General features: G+C 41.7%; 1 protein-coding gene across 6 annotated transcripts in view; it reads left to right on the top strand.

The window, feature by feature from the left end:
- Positions 1-23013, top strand: part of LOC120539703 (serine/threonine-protein kinase WNK1-like) — a 332709-nt gene extending 309696 nt beyond the window's left edge. For 4 of the 6 annotated variants that reach the window (XM_039770078.1, XM_039770079.1, XM_039770081.1 and 1 more), the window contains 3 exons: positions 14778-14819; positions 18744-18955; positions 19127-23013. In XM_039770078.1, the coding sequence (XP_039626012.1) occupies positions 14778-14819; positions 18744-18955; positions 19127-19465 (593 nt within the window). In that variant the 3' untranslated portion in view covers positions 19466-23013. The remainder of the gene's footprint in view (positions 1-14777; positions 14820-18743; positions 18956-19126) is intronic. The other 2 variants (XM_039770080.1, XM_039770082.1) reach the window with 1 other exon arrangement.

Consider the following 23013-nt stretch of genomic DNA (forward strand, 5'->3'; position numbering starts at 1 on the left):
ATCTTTGTGTAATCAGACCAGAGAATTTTGTTTCTTATGGTCTGAGAGTCCTTCAGGTGCCATTTGGCAAACTCCAGGCGGGCTCCCATGTGCCTTTTACTAAGGAGTGGCTTCCATCTGGCCACTCTACCATACAGGCCTGATTGGTGGATTGCTGCAGAGATGGTTGTCCTTCTGGAAGGTTCTCCTCTCTCCACAGAGGACCTCTGGAGCTCTGACAGAGTGACCATCGGGTTCTTGGTCACCTCCCTGACTAAGGCCCTACTACCCTGATCGCTCAGTTTAGATGGCCGGCCAGCTCTAGGAAGAGTCCTGGTGGTTTCGAACTTCTTCCACTTACGGATGATGGAGGCCACTGTGTTCATTGTGACCTTCAAGGCAGCAGAAGTTTTTCTGTAACCTTCCCCAGATTTGTGCCTCGAGACAATCCTGTCTCAGTGGTCTACAGACAATTACTTTGACTTCATGCTTGCTTTGTGCTCTGACAGGAACTGTCAACTGTGGGACCTTATATACAGTAGACAGGTGTGTGCCTTTCCAAATCATGTCCAGTCAACTGAATTTACCACAGGTGGACTCCAATTAAGCTGCAGAAACATCTCGAGGATGATCAGGGGAAACAGGATGCACCTGAGCTCAATTTTGAGCTTCATGGCAAAGGCTGTGAATACCTATGTACATGTGCTTTCTCAATTTTTTTATTTTTAATAAATTTGCAAAAATCTCAAGTAAACTTTTTTCACATTGTCATTATGGGGTGTTGTGTGTAGAATTCTGAGGAAAAAAATGAATTTAATCCATTTTGAAATAAGGCTGTAACATAACAAAATGTGGAAAAAGTGATGTGCTGTTAATACTTTCCGGATGCACTGTACCTGAGCAGTAAAATATTGGCTAATCAGTACAGTTTGAAGAAAAGATTGTTTGAAAATTAAGTGAAATAAGCATTTTTACAGTTAATTAGTTGCCCGCATCTCTGCTGAGCTACAGGTTTATTGGTAGCTTGAAAAAAGTACCTAGTGTCTGAAAAATAATTAAAACACACACATTAGCAGGGTTATTTATTTAATTATGTGCATTTTTCCTTAGTTTTACTAGGGGGCTCACTCCTCCTAAACCCCTCTTAAACGATGATACAATGGAAAACAAATACATTTTTTTTCTTTTTAACCTCCTCTTTGCTCGATCAGCTGCTGGCTTGCTGCCGTGCCTCATGATCTGCTTCTCTTGCAGTGCTCCGAACATTTAAAAGCCTGTACAGCAGCTGTCCTTTTGTCTCACTGTCTTGTCTCTCTCCTTCCCCAGACACCCTCAAAAACTATTCGATTTTTTTCACTGTTCCGTTATTTTACTGAGTAATATTTTCCATTTGTTTGTGCTAATGCAATCTTTACTGTCATTTTTTTGAGACACTTGAATTTTCCTACTTCCTTTATTTCTAACCTGCTGTGCATGTGTATCACACCAACGTTTTAGAAATCTTTACAACATTCTACTTTGTCTTTTTCTGGCCACGAGCTTTCTTTTTTGCTTTCTTTTCTCTCCAACGCTTTTGGGTCTCTTTTCAACACGCTGCTCTTTCTTCTTCACTTAGTCGTTGATGTGTCATCTAGAACTTATGTAATTTTTAAGAGCTGAGAGCACAGTAAGTGTGTCTGCCAAAAGCATTCCAACAACTGAGAAGTCAGATGACTGTGGTCTTATTTGAAAATGGTTGTAAGTAGGGCGTGACTTGCAAAAGTCACCGTCTCACGGGACTTGCTTTCAAAGGTTGTAAGTATGATATGATTTGACCGTCTTCGCAGGACGTGAAAGTGTTTCTCTGTCTCTCTTCAAATTATCATGTCTTGTCGCCGGAAACAAAGTCTCGTCCCAAGATTTTTTTTTTTTATAATTGATATTCACAGCTGAAAATACCTGTTGATGTTAAAATAATTGGCAAAATAATGTTTTAGAATATTTTTCGCTCACTTTCGCTCAATCGCCGTAGAGCAATCTGTGACATCACTGCAAAGTCGGGGAAAAGTCTTGAGACATGCATCTCTGCACACGGTGACATGTACACAACCTACTCCTCTCAGAGTATTTTGAAATATTTTGGTCTCTAGTTATGTAATAGTTTCATATATGGGTTTACTGCTTTAAAAAAAAAAAAGAAAATTGTAAGAATGACATTTTAGAGAACCAGTCAAGCCCTAAAGTGATTTCTTAGACCAGTCAGAGGCAAAGATATATGAACGTAAGTAAGAGGTACTACCAGTCACAGAGTTGTCAGGTAAAATCAGCATGTGTATAATTCCGCCTCATCTTCTGTTTCGTCTGCATGTTTTAGCTATCTGGAAAAGGGCCAGGATTACTGCAGAGTAAACATGTCATCAGGAAAACGTCATGAATTACTTCGGAGTCAAAGGATCATCATTCATTTACATGAAGATATTACTAAAGTTCTGGTGCACATCAGTACTGAAATAGTGGCCAAAAGCACTTACCACTAGACAAGAAGTCCTATTTTGGTTGGAATGAGGATGATGACAGTTTTGTGCAGCTAGGTAGATCGGCGTTGAATTAATTAATGACCTTTTCAGGAGGGTTTTCATCTAGTTTAAGATAAGTACCTACCTAAAATATTTTGTTTTGCTGTACCCAGCCAGGGCCACTTGCTACCTGGGAATGACTTTGTGATTGCAGCGTGTTACTGCCGTATCACTACAGTTAAGTAAGAAATCACATAGGAGATATAACTTGGCTTTGTTTAATGCAGGCTTACACTGCAAATCATAACTCGGATGAAGATCTTGATAACGCCTAGTCTTGGAGGGGAAGCCCAAGAAAAGTGGCAGTCATCAAATCTAACAATGTGGAAGGCATTCTGAGCAACCAGCGGCAGAAACCTCGTCCATCCGTCTGGGTTGAGCTTCAGAGCACTGAGCTTTTTGTACAGTTTCTGTAGGTCAGAAGTCCCAAAAGGCAAGTTTATCACAACCAAACATAGACACAATCTTTTTTAAGCCGTGAACAGCCAACATAATGCATCAAAAGTCAAACATGCTTCACCCAAATGTGGAACCAATTGTGCACTGGTCAGAGTGTGAACAAGATTTAGCACCCAGTTGCTGCAAGATATATAGTGACTGATTAAGATCTCACCTGCTCTTCCTATAATAGCCTGCTTAAGAATGCCTTCTTGTCATTGTTCATCATTTTCTGAAGTTGTTTTAGGATAGATTCGTGTTCTCTATGACAGCTGCTTGAACAGGCACAGTGACATTTTTGATGTTAACCCTTGCCTGTTGCATTTACTCGCACATAAAAATCTGCATTTTTATAAGTTCTGTACTATAAATAAATGCTATTAAAGAGACACTGCGCAAAGAAGAGTGAAGGATAATGATGGATAGTGAGCTATAAAAGACAATTCCATATTACAAACCAGTAATTCAATCCACTATACATGTGAGAGTGGTTGATCTTTCTGATGAACTTATTTAGCAGCCACCACATATTGTGAATTACTGTATTACAATTGTTTGTACATTTTATTGACATTGCTAAAACAAAATTTTAGAGAGTTTGAGACACAGAACCTATGAGACACAAGGTTTAGCATCTCAGTTATTTGGTGTGTGTCTGCAGTTTCTTCCCACTCGGGCACACTCTGTCCATGTGTGTGTGTTGGAGTTTCTGCCATCACTGGTCCTAGTGCAAAGGCCGCATCTGGGAGAAGGAAATGTGTAAACTGCAGGCAGGAAACTCCTTTGCAATGGAAGGAATGCATTGTTCAAATTACCTGATTCTGAACAGGAGCAGCTTTGAAATGTATTTCTTATATCAGAAAATTATTTGCATGTTTACATGTATATAATTGTGTTTTTCAAGTGAAAAATGTTTAGTGATATGGAAAAACACGGTGAACACAATTTTTTAATTTTATTTTCCTACAATTTATCTAATATTTGGGTATTTATACCAGTTTTTTTTTAGCTAAACTAGACATTTTTGTAAAGGGCAACTTTTGCCAAACAACAATATACAGTGGGTATAGAAAAGAATCGCCCTGTTCGAATCATTCCCTTTTTTTTTTTTTTTTTTTGCTTTACAGCCTTGAATGAAAACACAAACACACACAATATTTCTTCCCAGCTGTACTTACTCAAAGATATCACAGCTACAGTTCAGAAAAATTATAAAAAAATCAAAACCAAGACATACTGAGATGATTAAAGGATCACCCCCCAATGTCAATATTTTATTGAACCACCGTTTGCTTTAATGACAGCCTTGAGTCTGTTGGGATACTTCTCTATCAGCTTTGCACATCTAGGTTGAGTAATATTTGCCCACTCATCTTTACAGAACTGCTCTAAGTTCAGTCAGATTGGATGGTGAGCATTGGTGGACTGTTATCTTCAAATCTTTCCACAGATTTTCAATGGGATTTAGGTCTGAGCTCTGACTGGGCCACACAAGAACATTTACATTTTCTCCTTCAGCCACTGTGTGGTCAATTTTGCTGTGTCTTCAGGTTGTCATGTTGAAAGAACATTCTGCCCATCTTCAACTTTCTGGCAGAGGGTAGCAAGTTTTCCTCAAGTATTTGATGGAATTTTGCCCCATACCATTTTTCCTTCTACTCCACCGAGAGCTCAAGGCCTTGCGGCAGAGAAACACCCCTACAACAGGATGCTGTCACCTCCATGCTTTACTGTAGGTATGGTGTGTTTTTGGATGGTGAGCTGCATTGGATGTCTGCCAGGTGTACCGTTTGGTATTGAGGCCAAATAGTTTGATTTTGGTCTCATCTGATCATAAGACCATTTTTCACTGCACATCACAATCTTCAAGGTGCATTCTGGCAAAGCCCAAACGAGCCTTAATGTGGCCTTTCTTGAGAAGTGGCTTTTTCTTTGCAACCCTCCTGAACAAGCCACAGTTGTGGAGCGCCTGTGAAATTGTTGTCACATGCACGCAATCGCCACTCTTTGCCATTAAATCCTGTACCTCCTTCAAAGTAGCCATTGGCCTCTTGGTAAGCCTCTCTTACCAGTTTCCTCCTTGCTTTTCCATCCAGTTTGGAGGGATGGCCAGATCCAGGGAAGGTCCTAGTAGTATCAAACACTTTCCACTTCTTTATTATGGACTTTACTGAGCTCCTTGGGATTGATAAAGCCTTTGAGATTTTTTTGTATTCATCTCTTGCATTATGTCTGTCCACAACTCTATCCCTGAGATCTTTTGAAAGTGGCTTGCCACCCATAGTCAGTTGTTTGCTGTCAGTTGCACTACCAAGCAAGGGAATGCTCCAGGAACAGCTGTTTTAATGCTTCACTGATCACAATTGATCACAGGTGGAAGCCAGTAACCTTGGTCTGAAGTGGAAATGGTGGTTACTTACACCTGATTGAGTTTAGGAGGTGGTGATCCTTTATTAATCTCAGTATTTCTTGTTTTTTATGTTTGAAAATTCTTCTGAACTGTAGCTGTGATATCTTTCACTTGGATGTTAAAGATTGCATTGAGTAAGTAAAGCTGGAAAAAATACTGGTTTGTGTGTTTTTCATGTAAGGCTGCAAAGCATAAAAAAATGGGAATATTTTGAAGGAGGCGATTCTTTTCTATACCCACTGTATATAACCTTTGGGGTAAAATTCCAATACCATGCAATAAACAGACAGACTTCAAAAAACACTGCAACAAACAAAAACATAGCTTAGACCTTAGGGGGTTATGCAAAAGTTTACTATTTAAAATTGATGCTTCAGTATGCAATATCACTTTTGATAAATGTTTTTCTTTCACTGATGTGCAACAGTTCACATAGCTAGTGAGTCACAACACAAATGTTTTAGAGATTTACTGTACCATATTAAGTGACATCTTACTAGCGTTATTATACTGTATAAAGATAATGTGCTTGAGTAAAATTCTACATTTACTGTCCATTAGATTTAGCTACAAAATTAATGTGTTACTGCCCGCATAAAGGTTCACCAGTTTACCAACTGCTATCATTGTTAAAGTCTGTTTCCAAGTTAGAGTTTTATCTGCATGTAGAAATTTGTGCAACTTTGTCCACAGCCTAACCTCCCTTCATAAATTTTAGTATGTCTGTGTCTTATTGAAACAGAATTGTTTCTTCACCATTGTGTTGATGGCAGCAATAAGTGTTTTCATTTTATTGCCTACAATACAACACCTAATGCATAAATTTGCTGTGTAAATTGTGTTTTCACGGATTATATTTTAACTTATGAGGTCATTTCAAACTTTTGATCATAAGCTTATAAATGTATTTGTGCTGCACTCAAGGCTGAAAGAATAAGATCATTTACTAGGTTGATCTTTTGACAGGGGTTGAATTTTTCCGGGTGCATTCTGTCTATATATTAAGAACATGTGTCAGTAACACCTGGAAGTGCAGGAGCTGCTAGGAAGAGCCTGTTTTTGTGTAATATTTAACTGGCGTACCAGCAATTAAAAGAGGGTTTTTGCAGCATTTCAGTTTACCATTCACCATTTTTGTATTACAACTGTCATTCATCACCCATAAGCATTGCAGTTTTGTTTTTCATGATTGTGTGTGATTTGTCATGTTTTCGGTCTCTTTTTTGGAATGTGGTCCTCCAAACCTTGCCAACCATCACCATACAATCATTTATTCTGTTTGGACAAAGTGATCTTCCTGAATAGCTGTGCACTGGGACAGCATCCACAGTTCATTATTAAGCAGCTAGTTAAGAGAACATTGCTTTGGACTGTGTTTTTGTGGGATTTGTTGTATCTTCTGTTTTGTGGGATTCATTGTACATTGTAAATAGTTTGATTGTATACACACTAATGAAAGTGATAAAAGACCACAAGGAAGAAATCCAGGTAAAATACTATAATAATACAGTAAAAATAGAGGGCAGAAGGAGAAGTTGTGATCTAAATCCCAACTCCACCCTCTTTAGTGATAGAGAGCAATAATGTTGACACCACTTCCTTCAATAGGTGGTGCTCATAGTGCTATGAAAACACTTTATTGTGTTTCTACTACGTGCAGTCTTGCATGCTGTGAAATATTCTTCATGCATCATTAGGCATCATTATGAAATGCTTATGCAATTACTTGTTTTTGTGCAGGAACATTTAATAAGCTTTTGTGAAGCAGGATGGTCCTACGTCATGCTACGGAAGGAAATCTCGTATAAGTCGGGTCTTGAAACCTGAAAAATCAATCAGACTCCGACTTATATGCCCATTTAAAAATGCAACACTATATATATATAACGTTCCATCGTAGAGAAGGAATGCTCTTACGATTAAGGTGTATGAGATACAAAAAATACAAATCAGTGCAAACGTCGCTTCGGAATAATTAAGGTATTACCGTGTGGTCACGTAGGCACAATACATATAGAACAAAGGCAGTGTGTTCCATGGTTACTCTCTCAGGTTGACATCATAATCTCTTGGACCAGTAGCATGAGTTTTCCTCATTTAACTCATACAACCGACATTATAAAATACCAGAAATTATACGGTAAAATCAAGTTTCAGCTTATCCATGGGAGAACTTGTCTGTGGGTATATGCGGTAAATAGAAAGTTTTCTCTTTGCATCAGTCATGGCAACAGTGAGAATAGGAGAGATGCTACGAATCTGAAGGGAGCCTGTGGCAAACCAAATAGCTATAAGTGGCATGCTACAGAGTCGCTGTCGCACTCAGTGTCCATTAATATTTGCAGTCATCTTGTGGAAGCAGGGCAGTAGTCTTATGTTAGCCTAGAATTCGTTATTACCATCTTACATGCTTGTTGTGGCACCTTGAACAGGCTAACTAGAAGGAGGAATGGCATAGACTATCATCTTGGGGGGGGTCCCATGGTAAGCATCCTGGTGTAGCTTGTTAATACCTACTGTACATTGCACATATGTTGTTTGTGGACAGGACATTGACCAACACCATCTACATCAGGGTCATCATCCTGCATGAAATGGGATCGATATTCTTTCTGCAAAATAACACCTACTCACAATCTGCCAGTGCAACTCAGCATCCATTAGAGACTGTCAATTCTAATGGCCAAGCACGCTCACTGGAACTCTTACTGATTGTGCATGTATGGGGCTGGATTGGTGAATCTTCTGGGACTGCCATACTTCTTACTACAGTTTATTATTTATTAATTTATGACGTGATTATTTCTTTATTCATCTTTTGATTTCAAGTATAGTTGCCAGTAGCTGCAAGTTCATTGAGTAGATTACTTTTCCCCTTTCCACATACTAATCGTTACTATTCCTGATATACTTTCACTCATTGCAAAGCCACTGATTTCAAGGTTTATTGTACAAATGATGTCTCTCAGGCTACTCAGTTCATATGTACAGCTTTTTAGTTGCTTATACCTGAAAAACAAATTACATCATTTTATTTGAAATTAAAAAAGGTCAAAGACTGAGGTCTCATAATTACGATAGACAGGCCACCAGCAATAAATGTGTACAGTGCAAGAAAAATAGTATGCAGTAAATGTGTGTACAGTGACACTAAATGTACGTACATGTACTAAGTACTGTAAGTAGAAAATTAATTATGGTTACCAACAATGACATGATGACTTGTCTGATAACAATGAATTTAATTTTACTGCACAACAAAGGAGAGCGTTACAGCTCATCTAAAGGAGCCACTTCAGGCGATTGTGTAGCACAGCTGTTGTTCTTCTTCTGGCAGTCTTCAATGCAAATCCCTAAAGCAGATTCCATCCAGACTACTGCCTTATTACATCCACTTACAACTTGTTTTGCACCCTGGTTAAAAGGACACTGCGGCCGTAGATCTTATATTCCTTTCCTACTTTTTAAATAAAAAGAATCATAGCCTCATTGATGCCGTAATGGCGTCCTACAGCGGTGTAGCTTTTCCCTTCCTTCAGCATATCCAAAACGTTTACCTTTTCGGCAATCGTTAACATCTTCCGTTGCCGTTTGGGCATGGCCCCTGAAGCAGTAGCAGGAGCAGATTGTTTTGGAGCCATAATGAAGGGCTTGACTATGCACAAAGATAAACACAAAAGAGCACAAAAGTTAACTCTTTACACAGCGAAACACATTGATGCTGAATGAGCGAGACGAGACTTCCTGGTTAAAACTGCATTCAGCACACAGGAACTTAACTGCGTGCTCTGATTGGTTAGCTTCTCAGTCATCTGCCAATAGCGTCCCTCGTATGAAATCAACTGGGCAAACCAACTGAGGAAGCATGTACAGGAAGTAAAGACCCATTGTCCGCAGAACCCACGAAGCAGCGAAAAATCCGTGTTATATATTTAGTTATGTTTACATATAAAATCTGCGGTAGAGTGAAGTCACGAAAGTCGAAGGGCGATATAGCGAGGGATTACTGTAGTCAGTGTCACAAATAACACAATGAGACATATCAAGGTTTGGGGCAGCCACCCGTATAATGTGGTATCCTGGCTGCAAATCGTCTTTTTTTAAATGGTAGCACTGTTGTGCTGAAAACCGAGTCCAATACAGAACTGAGGGAGACGGGAAAAGGGGCAGGCTTTTAAAGGGGAAGGCAGGAAGTGAGGTCATAAGGATCGGGCACGTGGTCTTTAATCATTGGATCACACCCGGACGTGACAGGGGCCGGAGCTGGAAAGGTCTACTTCCATTGGCTCGGTCCCGGAAGTGATGTCAAGAGAGTCAGGTGGAATCTCCCGGGGATGGTCTACAGGAAAGGGAGAAAGAGTCAGTGCACTCTGCCACATCCCGGCATGCCTCAGAACTGTCTTCACTCAAGCCCTTTAGCTGCCTCCCATGCACACGTGTGTGACAAGGCACCCCCCCCGACGGGTCTGGGGACCCTAACCGACAAGTCGTGAACCCGAGAAAGAGCATCGGTGTTGGCATGGAGAGCACTTTGGCAATGAACGAGCGAAAACTTATACGGCAGTAGGTCAAGAAACCACCGGGTGACCCGCGGATTCGACTCCTTGTGCAGGGCCATCCACTGTAGAGGTGCATGGTCCGTGACAAGGGTGAATTCCCGGCCCAACAGGTAGTACCTAAGCTGAGTAATCGCCCATTTATTTGCCAAAGCCTCCCTCTCCACCGCTGCATATCTGGTCTCCCGGTCCAACAGTTTCCGGCTCAGGAACATGATGGGGTGTTCCACACCATTGACACTTTGGCTCAGCACAGCGCCCAGGCCTGTGTCCGAAGCGTCCGTCTGGAGGATGAAAGGCAAAGAAATGTTAGGTGCGGACGTAAGGGCCTGGTTTAAGTCATCAAATGCAGCGCCTGTCTTCTCAGTCCATACCACAATGTTCGGGGCCCTCTTCTTTGTTAAATCAGTCAAGGGCGCCGCTTTCTCCGAGAACCGGGGTACAAACTGGCGGTAGTACCTGGCTAACCCGAGAAAGGCTTCAACCTGCCGCTTGGTTCACAGACGGGGCTATTTCAAAATGGCATCAACTTTGGAGCACTGTGGCCTTACGGTACCCCGACCCACCAGGTAGCCTAAATATGTGGCCTTGCTTAATCCAAAGAAGCATTTCTTGGGATTAATCCAGAGCCCGGCCTCACCAAGTGTCCGCAATACCGCTCGGACATGCTGTAGGTGTTCCCTCCATGTGCTGGAATAGATGACCACGTCATCCAGGTAGGCAGCACTGTATGAGTTATGAGGCCGGAGCACTTTGTCCACCAGACGCTGGAAGGTTGCTGGAGCCCCGTGTAACCCAAATGGAAGGACACGATACTGCCAGTGTCCACTAGGGGTACTAAACGCGTTTTTCCTTCGCGGAGTCCGTTAAAGGAACCTGCCAGTACCCTTTTGTCATGTCCAGTGTGGTCAAATATCGAGCCTGTCCAAGCCTCTCGAGGAGGTCGTCCACTCGTGGCATTGGATAGACATCAAATTGGGAGACTTGATTAAGCCGACGGAAATCATTGCAGAACCTCCAACTCCTGTCAGGCTTACCGACGAGCACAATGGGGCTGGACCAGGGACTATAACTTTCCTCAATCACACCTAGTTCCAGCATGCGCTTAATCTCAAGCTCCACTTCAGCCCTTTTTGCCACGGGAAGATGATACGGGCGTTCTCAGACAATAACCCCGGGCTCTGTCACAATGTTGTGCTCAACCAGAGAGGTCCTTCCGGGGTTTTCACTGACTATCTCTCAAACTGCCCGGATAACTGTTTCCAGCTCCTGCCGTTGTCTGTGACTTAAGTCCGTACCGAAGTTAAGGCTATGTGTGTGAGCGAAGAGTGAGCGGGGCAGGCCGGAGGAGGGATCGGGGTCCCTGTCCTTCCACGGTTTCAGCAGGTTCACATGATAAACCCGCTCCTTCGGCCGACGATTGGGTTGACTCACCAAATAGTCGACCAGTCCCTTCCTCTCCTTAACTTCATAGGGGCCTTGCCAATGGGCAAGCAACTTAGAGTGGGAAGTAGGCACTAGGACCATGACCCGATCTCCCGGATGGAACTCCCGAAGAGACGTGCCGCGGTTGTAGTAACGGGCCTGTGCTGCTTGAGCCTCTTCCATGTGACTTTTAAGGAGAGGCCGAATCTTTCCAAATCTATCACGTAACTGCGCGATATACTCTAATATGTTTGTAGAGGGAAGAGCCTCTTCCTCCCATCCTTCTTTTAGAATATCTAATATGTCCCGAGGTTGTCGCCCATACAGTAATTCAAAAGGGGAGAACCCCATGGAGGCTTGTGGGACTTCCCGATAGGCAAAAAGGATGAGGAGGAGGAGCTGATCCCAGTTCCTTCAATCCTCGCTGACCTCCTTACGCAGCATTTGTTTGAGAGTCTGATTAAACCTCTCCACTAACCCGTCGGTTTGAGGATGGTACACCACGGTCTTTAAATGCTTTATTTTCAGTAACTTGGCAGTCTCCTTGAATGTCTCCGAGGTAAAAGATGTCCCCTGGTCTGTCAAGACTTCCTTGGGGATACCCACACGTGCAAAAACCCCCAGTAATTCCCGTGCGATGGCTTTGGAGGTAGCTGAGCGCAAAAGAACAGCTTCGGGGTATCTTGTAGCATAATCCACGAGGACTGAAATGTACTTGTGTCCTTGGGCTGAGGACTCTAGGGGTCCGACCAAATCGACCCCAATTCTGTGGAAGGGAATGTCAATTAAGGGTATAGGAATGAGAGGAGCATGGTCCCTTCTAGGAATTTGTCGCAGTTGACACTCCGGGCAGGAAGCGCAAAAGCGATGGCCAGTAGAAACGGAGCTAGATCTGCTCCAGAGTTTTCTTGGTGCCCAAGTGGCCACCTAGGAGGTGGGCGTGTGCTAGCTCGCAGACCTGCCGCCAGAAGGTACGCGGAATTAGCAGCTTTCTCTCCTGCCCATCATGCATTGCTACACGATAAAGAAGGTCGTTGTCTAATACAAAGTGAGGGCCCTGTGGCATCGACTGATTAGTGCGCTGGCCATTGAGAGGGACCACTGCATTTTTTGCAAATTTCAGGGAGTCGTCACTCCACTCCTCCCTTTTAAAGGAGGCCGGCGTCTCTCTAAATTGGAACCGCAAAAGGGAGAGAGGGTCTGCACTGACCTCAATGGGCGTGGTTTCCTCCCACTCTGCCGCGGCTCTGGTGGATGACGTGTCAGCACGCGACGGCCCGGAAGTTGCCACGTCACTAAGGACGGCTGCTTCATCTCTCTCTGCCGGCTGATTACATGGCGTGGAGGCAGCTTGAGACGGCTCATCTCCGTCCATGACTAGGCCCAAGTTAACCCCGGGAGTGGTAGGTGTCTCACCGCTTTTGATATTAGGCCAGTCCCGCCCTAGTATCACCGGGTGTGGAGGATCAGGAAGGATTGCCACGGTTACTTTCTGAACTGATCTTCCATAGCTGATGACACAAGCGGCGGTCCTGTACCAGCGGGTTTTCCAGTGGACACAGGTTATACTGGCCTTAAATTTCAACCATTGTTGCGGTAGCACAAGTCGGCGGGCAACAATGGAAATGTTGCTGCTGGTATCAAATAAGGCTGTGGTCTTGTGTCCGTTGACGATCACCACGCCAGTATGTGGGACCACCAATGGATTAGCCAGAGCACACCAACCCCTCCTTGCCCACCACCTGCATTCCTCCTTGCCTCCAAGCGGTTTGCACGCTTGCGTCTCCGGGAACGCCGATACAAGCGCCGGATTGTACGGGGAGGGGCTGGGTCTTGGGACGTACTCCAGCCGAGTTCGACAAAGGGACGGTTCTGCTCCCCCAGAGTGTGAGGCCACCCTCTGTGTCTCCAGAAGCTCTATGAGCTCTGTCATGTTTGTAAACTGCTTGCCCCAGACCAGCTGGGTGAAGCCATGGGGAAGCGCTTTCAGGAGCAGATAGCAAGCTACCTGCTCTATTATGTGGTAGGGCTTGTTCTCAAACGGCTGTAGCCATTGCCCTACCAGTGCCCAGAAGGACCAGGCTTGTTTGAGGGTCGGCTGCTCTGGGTCCAACCTCCACTTCTTTACTTTTTCCACCTGCCAGTCTGGGGCACCCCAAGGTGGTACTTGGGGCTCCGGTTTCACAGGAAGGCGGGCACTCTCCTCCAAGAGAGCATAGTAAGCCCCTTTTATCTCCCCCCTCTGAAGCAGCCCACCTCTGTGAGCCCCTTCCGCAAACTCCCTGGCCTCTCTAGGTTGCCTAGTTAAGCGTGCCGGGAGCGAAGCCCATACCAGGTCTCGCCGAACCACGGGACACCCTCCCCGCCTGAAAACTCGGCCCCGGTATGATCCCACCTGGGTATAATGCAGGTCCCGTCCCCTTCTCCTCTGGGACGTCTCCATCCTGCCAGCTACGCCAGTGTCACAAATCACACAATGAGACATATCAAGGTTTGGGGCAGCCACCCGTATAATGTGGTATCCTGGCTGCAAATCGTCTTTTTTAAATGGTACCACTGTTGTGCTCAGAACCAAGTCCAATACAGAACTGAGGGAGAAGGGAAAAGGGGCAGGCTTTTAAAGGGAAAGGCAGGAAGTGAGGTCATAAGGATCGGGCATGTGGTCTTCAATCATTGGATCACTCCCGGACGTGACATCAGAGGGGCCGGAGCTGGTAAGGTCTACTTACATTGGCTCGGTCCCGAAAGTGACGTCAAGAGAGCCAGGTGGAATCTCCCGGGGATGGTCTACAGGAAAGGGAGAAAAAGAGTCAGTGCACTCTGCCACATCCCGGCATGCCTCAGAACTGCCTTCACTCAAGCCCTTTAACTGCCTCCCATGTGCACGTGTGTGACGCAGTCCATACCCTAATCTGTTTTTATACTTTTTTGTACAAACCATTATACCCTAATTAGCTTAAGTAACTCCCATACATAATCAATGCAAAACTGTTCCTTATATTTTCTACAAGCATGATATCACTTTGTATCCTTAAATGAGACAGGCAATATGGACATTGTTTAATCATGTAGTTTGAAACAAAATAAGTCTTTTGGCAATCGACTGCAGCTTCTTACCGGCAAAATCAGTTGTAGCTGAGGGTACAGTCAAATCCTGTGTTGCCATTCTTGGCCATGAAACACACATTCAGAAGGCTTTTATAACTCCTGTCCTCAAGTGCTGTTTCTTCTTCTGCTGATAAAAACTCTTATTTCTTTGCAGAGCTCAGTATTTATACTGTACCCACTAAAAATCTTTACTATTACAATAAGGAAGCACATAGTAGCAGAGTTTTGACTATATGGCATGTTATACATGTTCTAATGAAAAATAACTTTTTTTTTCTCCATTTTAATGTTCTTTTTACGCTTCAGGGAAGATGGTGAAAAAAGTGTGCCCCTGCAACCAGCTTTGTAGTAATTATCTTTCCTTCTTTAGTTTTTTAATTCATGCAATTGTAGCATTTTTGGGACTGCTTGAGGCATTGCTGTAAGCCCTGACTTGAACATTTATTTTGCTTCACATTTTCTATTTTCTGTCGGAGTATACTCTATAAATGTTTTATAATGTATGCCTGTTTTAACCAAACTCATCATTTAATTGTTTAAAGGTTTCTCTAATAATTTTTCATTAGATAGAAAAGAAAGAACATTAATATAACTTTGATAGTCCTTGATGAGATTGTACAACTACTAAATATTATTAGATTGCAGTGTGCAACCCCATGACAGTTGATTGGATTAAATAAGTTTTGAAAATGAATGGATAGAATTTGTGTTTGAATTGCTTCATGCTGTGTTCCACAATTTAGTTAGCTGTTATGAGTTTTAAAGGTCTGATCTAATCTTCATGCTTTATTTAGTTTCTAGCTGCACTGCCACACAATACACTTCTATAATCCAGATACTAAGCATTGCACAGTGAGATCAATGAGATATGCAGTCTTCCCATCAATTAAAACTCAAACACAAAGATTTTTTTACACTTTCCTTTCAACGCATCATAGCTGAGTATACTTTGATGGAGGTGCTACCTAAGTCACTTATTTCATACTAAGCTCCTGCATCTCAAACTGCACTGATACTACTTGCTCACACATGGCCAAAGAGTGCCATTTTGTTGTCGTGACTGTAAATCATGTTAATAATTAAGAGATCAAGGCTTTATGTTTAGAAGTCTAATAAACATTACAGAAAATGGAAGAGTGATAAAAAGATACCATTATAACAGCATATCATTGAAGGAAATCTTGTGAAGTAAAACATAATGGAAACCAGGGGCGTGTACAGCCGCCCCACCCTGACACACACAGGCAGAGAAATGAGTTTGCCACCCAACACACGTTTATTTCGGTAGGGTAGCGCTTTTCCCACGTTCTCCGCAGCAGCACAGTACAAATAAGAAGAGCCCCAAATGACTCTATTCACAGACCCTTCTTTTTTGTCTCCTTGTTGTCGTCCTCCACTTGGCAAGCTTTGTCCCTCTTCCTCCCGACTCTGGCTCTCTGAATGGAGTGATGAGGCTCCTTTTTAAACAGACCCTGGCAGTGTTCCAGGTAGCTCATTAATCAGACCTGGAATCACTGCCAGGTGTGGTGAAAGCCCCATATAGGGCTCTACATCCCACCTGGTGGCCCAAACAGGGCTGTGCCACACTCCAACTGCCAGCGTGCCCTGCAGGAATCCATGGTGCCACTGCTGCCCAGGAGGGCTGCCCTGTAGTGCCCCAGGGGATGGTAGTTCCCTGCCGATGCTCTCTTCTCCAGTCCTTGCATCCAGCTGGTGTCCCGGCCAGGTGCTTGCCCGTCATAATATCTTCTTGCACTGTGTTTAGAAATGGATGCATTTTAAACGGATGAATATAAAGTTGCAGCTAATTTTTGCCCAACAAGACCATTGTTTTCTGAGAATTTCAATGAGTGAAATCACAATCACATCACTATTCTTGTAAATATGAACATTCAGTGACTCGTTGCTACTGTACATCACCAGTACTCCTATATTTCTTGACTTTTTTTTTTGTTTCCTTTTTAGCATATTCATTTTAGCTGTTAATGGAAGCAAGTTAATCAGAAAGTAAACCATTTTCATTGTAAGGCTGTGCCTCCTCGTAGCTCTAAAGGCCTGGGTTCATATCTGGCATGTGTTGAGTTTATGCATTCTCCTTGTGTGTTAGTGGGTTTCCTTCAGATCCTGTAGTTTCTGGCCATCTCAGTTTAGCTTAATTGGTGACTCTAGAGTTGCATGAATTTTTGAATGAATATACACAGTACAGACAAAATAAACATATAACAGTAATTTCATACAAGAGTGTGCCAACTTGTATACTGCAGGGTTTCTCACTTTACTGGTACCATGCCCTAGTGAAGTCACATTGTTTGACATTGCTACTGTGTAAAAACAAAAAAACTGCCGATTCAATTAGTTACTTTATAAATTGTCAGTGATTTGGATTATGAAATCATTTTTAAGTACTGAAAAGCTTATAATTCACACCCAGACATACAAGCTCCATTCCTATTCTATAACTCAATGTTTAATGCTTCATAAATAATGTCTGCACTCATATGCAGCGCTTGAAGTGGACAAGCACCTCTCTCGCCCACTGACCTCTTCAGTCGACTTTCACTGTCTTGAGAACATCAGTGAACATTTAATCGTACTGGCACATGCTTTATAGTGTATCAGTGAGCAGCAGAACCTCTTCAAGGGGGGACTGAACCACCAAGTGTTGCTGAATCCCACGGTTCAAAGTCATTGTATCGCAATAAAAAGAATAATTTACTTCCATGCAAGCACTGCTCATATGCACACACACACACACAACCAAGATTAAACTTCATGATACTTCCTTGCTCAAAACTGAAACTTAGCCAGTACAGTACCTCAGGGGAGCTCTGCCTTTTAGCTTGGTTAGGCTCAAAACAGTTATTTCAAGCAGCTCCAGACATTTTAAAAGCAATTCTCTCTTTAAATCTGTTACTGTATAGCATGTCAGCTGGCGTTACAACTTGCTCAACAATGCAAGTACAAAAATTAAATTAAATAGAGCAATAGTGGTGATAAACTGAATTATAGTTCAGTGCATCACAAGCAAAGCACTTGGGAATACCGAACCTCAATCTTACAGTAATTAGTAAATCAGAGTCATTTTTTTTTTAATGTTCAAGTCAGGTATAGACAATGCTTTTAATCTGTAGCATGTGCTTGCAAACTTACAAAGTTGCATTTTAGATTGGTTTTGCATTTATTTCAGTAAAAACATTTGACTATTTTGAATTTTGAAAAGTTTCTTTGCATTGATACATGAATTTATGCGGTTATAGGAATTACCTGATTCTGCATGTGATTACTATGTTGTTTGTAGTTTGTGACACATCTTGTATTATTTAGTGAAAAATCTAGGATATACAAAAGCAAAATCATCTGAAAGTAACTTACCTTTTGGCTAATTTAAGATGATGACTTTAAAAGTAAAGAACTACTGCTAATAGTCAATTTCTACAGTTCAGTAATGGGCTTTGATTTGCTTGACTTTAATATGTTAGTTATTTGGTTCAGAGAGTTTCTGGACCATACTGGTCAATAAGTATTGTGCTTCTTTTTTCCTCAGTGCTGTCAGTTTTGTTTAATATACTGTCACTAGCTAGTGAATTATATCTTAGGAAAGCAAGACACCTCTTTTAAAGTGACAAAATGTATAACATATTTAAAATGATTGAAGTGAAAAGTCAAGCAAAATGACACCTTTTATTGGCTCACTAAAGAGATGTACATCTTACCTGAAGAAGGGGCCTAAGTTGCCCCGAAAGCTTGCATATTGTAATCTTTTTTTAGTTAGTCAATAAAAGGTGTCATTTTGCTTGGCTTCTCCTTACATCCATAATGGCTAACACGGCACAACACCCTAGTACTACCAAATTATTGAGTAATGTAATACTTGCCTCATCTTTTTCTATCTATCTTATTTGCTAATCTATTAAAATGAAAACATATTTTTATATTTTACAGCTCCTTAAAATATCTAATTTTCAATTAGTCAGATAAGCTTCTATAATGAAAATGATTTTCCATTGGATGTGAAAAGACTCCCATTTGTTTCTAGACATTCAGTAGTCTGGATGTGGCTTCAGTATTTCTAGAACTCCTACTATTAACTGACAGTATGTTAAGCAGATGGCTTTTTTGCTTTTTTTTTTTTTTTGTCATATAAGCCCCCTTGAGTTTCTACTTGAGCACTTTTCATTGCTCACCTGCCATCTGTAAATGAATGAGACTTGCTGCTGCCCTTCTGTGTCTGTGCTCTTACTTTCGATTCTTTTCCCTTCTGATATCTTTCAGGGACAAGCAGCACCAATGCTGTTAACACTGGTGCTCCATGTGTTGGCCTGCAGCAACCTACTCTGCCTGCAAGTCGGAAGGGCACCTTTACAGACGATCTGCACAAACTGGTGGACAACTGGGCCCGTGATGCAATGAACCTGTCTCAGGGCAAGCGAAGCTCGAAGCAGCAGCAGCAGTTGCAACAACCCCAACAGCACAACTATTGTGATGTAAGGATACTTGCACCTTGTTATTTACTCATCTACACATTCAAAAAAAAAAACCAAAACAACTTGAGAGCTGAAACTGATAACTGAAAACTTAATGGTTTATGTTTCTTCAGTATAATAGTGCTAAATAGAATTGTTTCTGATATTTATCATTTCTTTTTTCCTTATTAGGTGATTCCTCCAGTCAGTGTTGCAAGGAAGTTCTCCGCCCCTGGCCAGCTCTGCCCTAATATTACTAACTCACTAAGTGGGCCGATCACTGCTCCTTCGGCTACCTCCTTGGGGCCCTATGCCAAGGCTCCCTTGTGCCCGACTCCTCAGTATGGGTTTTCTTCTGCTCCATACAGTGGCCAGTGGACAGGTTCAACTCAGCAAGCCGGACTTCTAATGACATCGCAGCCCCTGGGGCAGTTCCAACCAGTTAGTGCTAGCTCATTGCAGGCCTTCCACCTCAGCACTTTGCAGAAATCCGTCAGCAACCCCACAGGCCCAAACCTTCGGACAACATAAACCTTTTGCTTTGCTGAAAGGAAGGGTCTGAGGATTGGATCATCACGGGGTTTTATTTAACTACAGGGATCAGGCCTCTCAACGTAGAATTGAGAAGGGGAAGAAGTACAATGTAAACGTGTTTCTGTTTGTAGTAGCTGACACTGCTGCTTGTTCTAAAATGGTCTGAATAGCTCCACGTTTCAAGGACAAAGAGGTTCTTGTAATTTACAAAACAAATACCCATGTCACATAACATGTGCATTGCAATGTCCAGGAATGATTATAGGTCATCTTAGTTTCACTGGCTACTATAAAAATGCAAGGCTTTCTGGGGCCACTCTCTTCTAAGCCTAAACTTTGGATGCCAAATTGTGCCAAGTATCCAGTATTTTGTGGCACATTTTCAAAAGGCAATGCTGTGACTATGGCTGACACTAACTTGTGATCAGTCTACCATTCTAGTTGCTAAAAAAGGCTTGGTGAGAGAGCAGCTGGACCCACAAAAATGTATGTTGCTTGTCTCTCTCATTATTTCCATTGTTTGTCTGTTATTTCCCCTCAGCAAGACAAGGAAGTAAAATGAAATGAAGCTCAGAGATCCCAGTAAGAAATGTTAAATGGTGGTGCATCTTCTCCATTAGCAGCTAGCAACATCGAGTGTGAGCAGCGGGAAAGCCTGAATTTGAGAATTCTGGGTTGACTGGAATAAGACATTCTTCTCCCTGAGAAACCCCAGGGCTCTGCCTAGCTTGGGGAGCCAACAACAGCACAGAGAGCCCGTTGAAATGTGGCTTGTGAGTGAGTGAGTGGTCATTAAGCTTTAAATCTGTTATATTACTAAAGTTAACTGCTTTTATAATCATGACAGCATTAGGGGGCCTATTTAACTAGTTTGATTGAAATGTATAGTTAAAAAACAAATAATAAGAAAATAAAAAGCGTTCTGTGCGGACATGTATTTACCCATCAGTTTTTGATGTTGAAACACTGTGATTATATAAATGTTGTTGGACAACATTAGATAAACAAAAATGGAACGTAAAAGATGATAATTAAAAATAAGTAAGGCTAGCTATATCCATATTCAGTACTTATTGGAGACACTTTAACAGTTTTTTCTATTTTTTTTTTTACTTTCTATGTAATAGATCAATAAATGTGAATGTAAAATGGTTTAAATTAATGTACTTGAAGAACTTTATCATCTTCCCCGTCCCCAGTGTGCTTGCTGGATTTAGAGTGCCTTGTTTTTCTTCTGTTCTGTGTCATTTACTTCTGATTGGGCTGAAATAACTGAAGCACTTAAGCACTAGAGGCCGATAGATTGGGAAAGTTTGTTTCAGCAAAGGGAAATTCAGGAAAAGGAGCAGAAATGGGCACTTTTGTGTTATTAGATGTTTGGTCAAAACCACTCATAAAGTGGACTTGTATAGCATGTTGTGGAAATGAGTAGCTGGTTGACGAAGGTTGGTGTGCCATTTGGCATAGAAAAGAGATGGAATGAACATTGAGCCGAATTACCCAGGTTTATAAATGTATTATTACCCCTTGCCATTCTCAAGAGGTTGTCTAGCTAGGGAGTAATGCAGACATATTCTATAGTGCACCTAAGAACCATTGAGGAAACCACACAGAGCGGTCGGTGGTCTCGGTGTGTTGGTTTGAGTTGGGTGGCTTTTTTTTTTTATCCCCTTCCAAGCATATACATTTGTTGACCGCAGAACCAGAAGATTGTTTTATATGGTGTATGTGCATTTGAAGCAGTTTGAGACTTTCAAGTCTGTTTTCTGACATTTTTTGGGGATCATTGCTGTTTCCGAGTTTGTTAGGACCTTGAGGACCACACCTGATTTAGGAGTGCTTGTTCTCTTTTCTCTGTTGTAGCAATCTGCTTGGGGTTTCCCTTGCCTTGATGATACGATTGATGTTCTGCTTTCCTTGCAGACATGGTTATTTAGAGTTTGTAGATGAGTTTGCAAAACTACTTTATAGTGTAACGGCATCAGTAGGTGAGGAAGGCTGCCTTCAATGGGTTTTTGCTTATGAGGTACATGGCCTCTCTTGTTCTTTCTGGAGTTTTTAGTGCTATAAGATTTGAGTTCCCAGCTTTTTGTTATTGGCTGTATTTCGGAGTTGGACCTTTCTATTTAATGAGTTTTGGAGGAGAAGCAAAACCTGAACTACTCTGGGTGATAATGCAAAATCGACTCGCAGTGGTTTGGATTGTTTGCAAGAAATAGAGTACATAACGAATGTTCTTTTGGAGGTTTATAAAACAAGGCAGTTTAAAACTTGTGCAAGCTCTTTCCCCTCCTGGTATTTAATGTATAAACCAAAAATGTCTACCTGTATTTAACTTGGCTAGTTAATTAATCCATCATTTAGTATGGGATGGGGTTTTTAGACCTATATGCCTTGGTAATGTATTTATCTATAACAAGCGTTTAATGCAAAAAAAAAAAAATACCCTAAATAATAATAAGTGTTACAATTCTCATATCTTTATTGTACTAATGAGTTCATTTACTGTAGGAAAAAAAAAACCAAACAACTCTGATCTTGCATGAGCTGAGAGTTAATCGCAGCATCTTGATCTTAGCCGTTGTAAAGTGCAGCGAGAGGCTGCTGCTGCTGAGTGTCAAGCCTTATATTGCAGTTAGCAAAGCCTATTGGACTGGTGGGACACGGCCCTGTCACTTGAAGTAGCTCGATGGATAAAAAGCCTGCCTTCATTTGTGTGCAACTTTTTGTTTGCTTTTGTCTTTTTTTTTTTTTTTGTGTATTATTTGTTTGTTATTTTTTTTAATTTTTCTTGTAATAATGCTTTGGCAGATAGTCTTGTAGACAAAACATACAAAACAGTACAGTATTAAAAGTAGAATTGCCAGAAAGCTGTGAAGATCCTTCAGGAATGATAAAGAAATTGCGTCACTTTTTTTTTCTGTCTTTTACCTTTAAAAAAGTTAATCCATGCAAGTAGATTAGATTAGTGCCACTATCTTTATGGATGAATTGCTACTTTCTAATCCCTGATTTCATGGTGAATGCGAAGGCAGTGATAGGCGTGAGGAGGGCGCAGAGCGGCAGTGATGGAGAGTGCGGAGGGATGTTACGCAGTTCAAGAATGTGTTCGTTTTTGTTTTTTTTTTTTAATTCACAGAAAGTAATTTCTGCTCTATAACTTTTTTTATTTACTTTATTTTATACCTTTCACATAGGAATGTGTTGCAAAGTGCCATTTTATGCAAAAATGGTGTTAAGTAAAAGCTAATACAGCATCTCTCTATTGAAGCACTGCATGTTACCTGCCTATCATACTTTTTCCTTCCCTGCATAACTGAATTTAGGCTGTGCTGATTCTTATTTTGTTCATTATTTCTCCTGTGGAAAAAAAAAATACAGTAAAATAATCTGTTACTTAATGCTACTGAGCTGTCTGTTATTTTGTCTTGTTTTACTGAGATTGTTTCTTCTCTCCAGAGCTTCCAGTGACTGCTGACGTCATAATGGATGCTGCACCTATTTAACATTGTAAAATAAGGTTCTAATAAAACATTGTAGGGAAG

The sequence above is a fragment of the Polypterus senegalus genome, chromosome 11, assembly GCF_016835505.1.
Source record: "Polypterus senegalus isolate Bchr_013 chromosome 11, ASM1683550v1, whole genome shotgun sequence".
NCBI lineage: Eukaryota > Metazoa > Chordata > Cladistia > Polypteriformes > Polypteridae > Polypterus > Polypterus senegalus.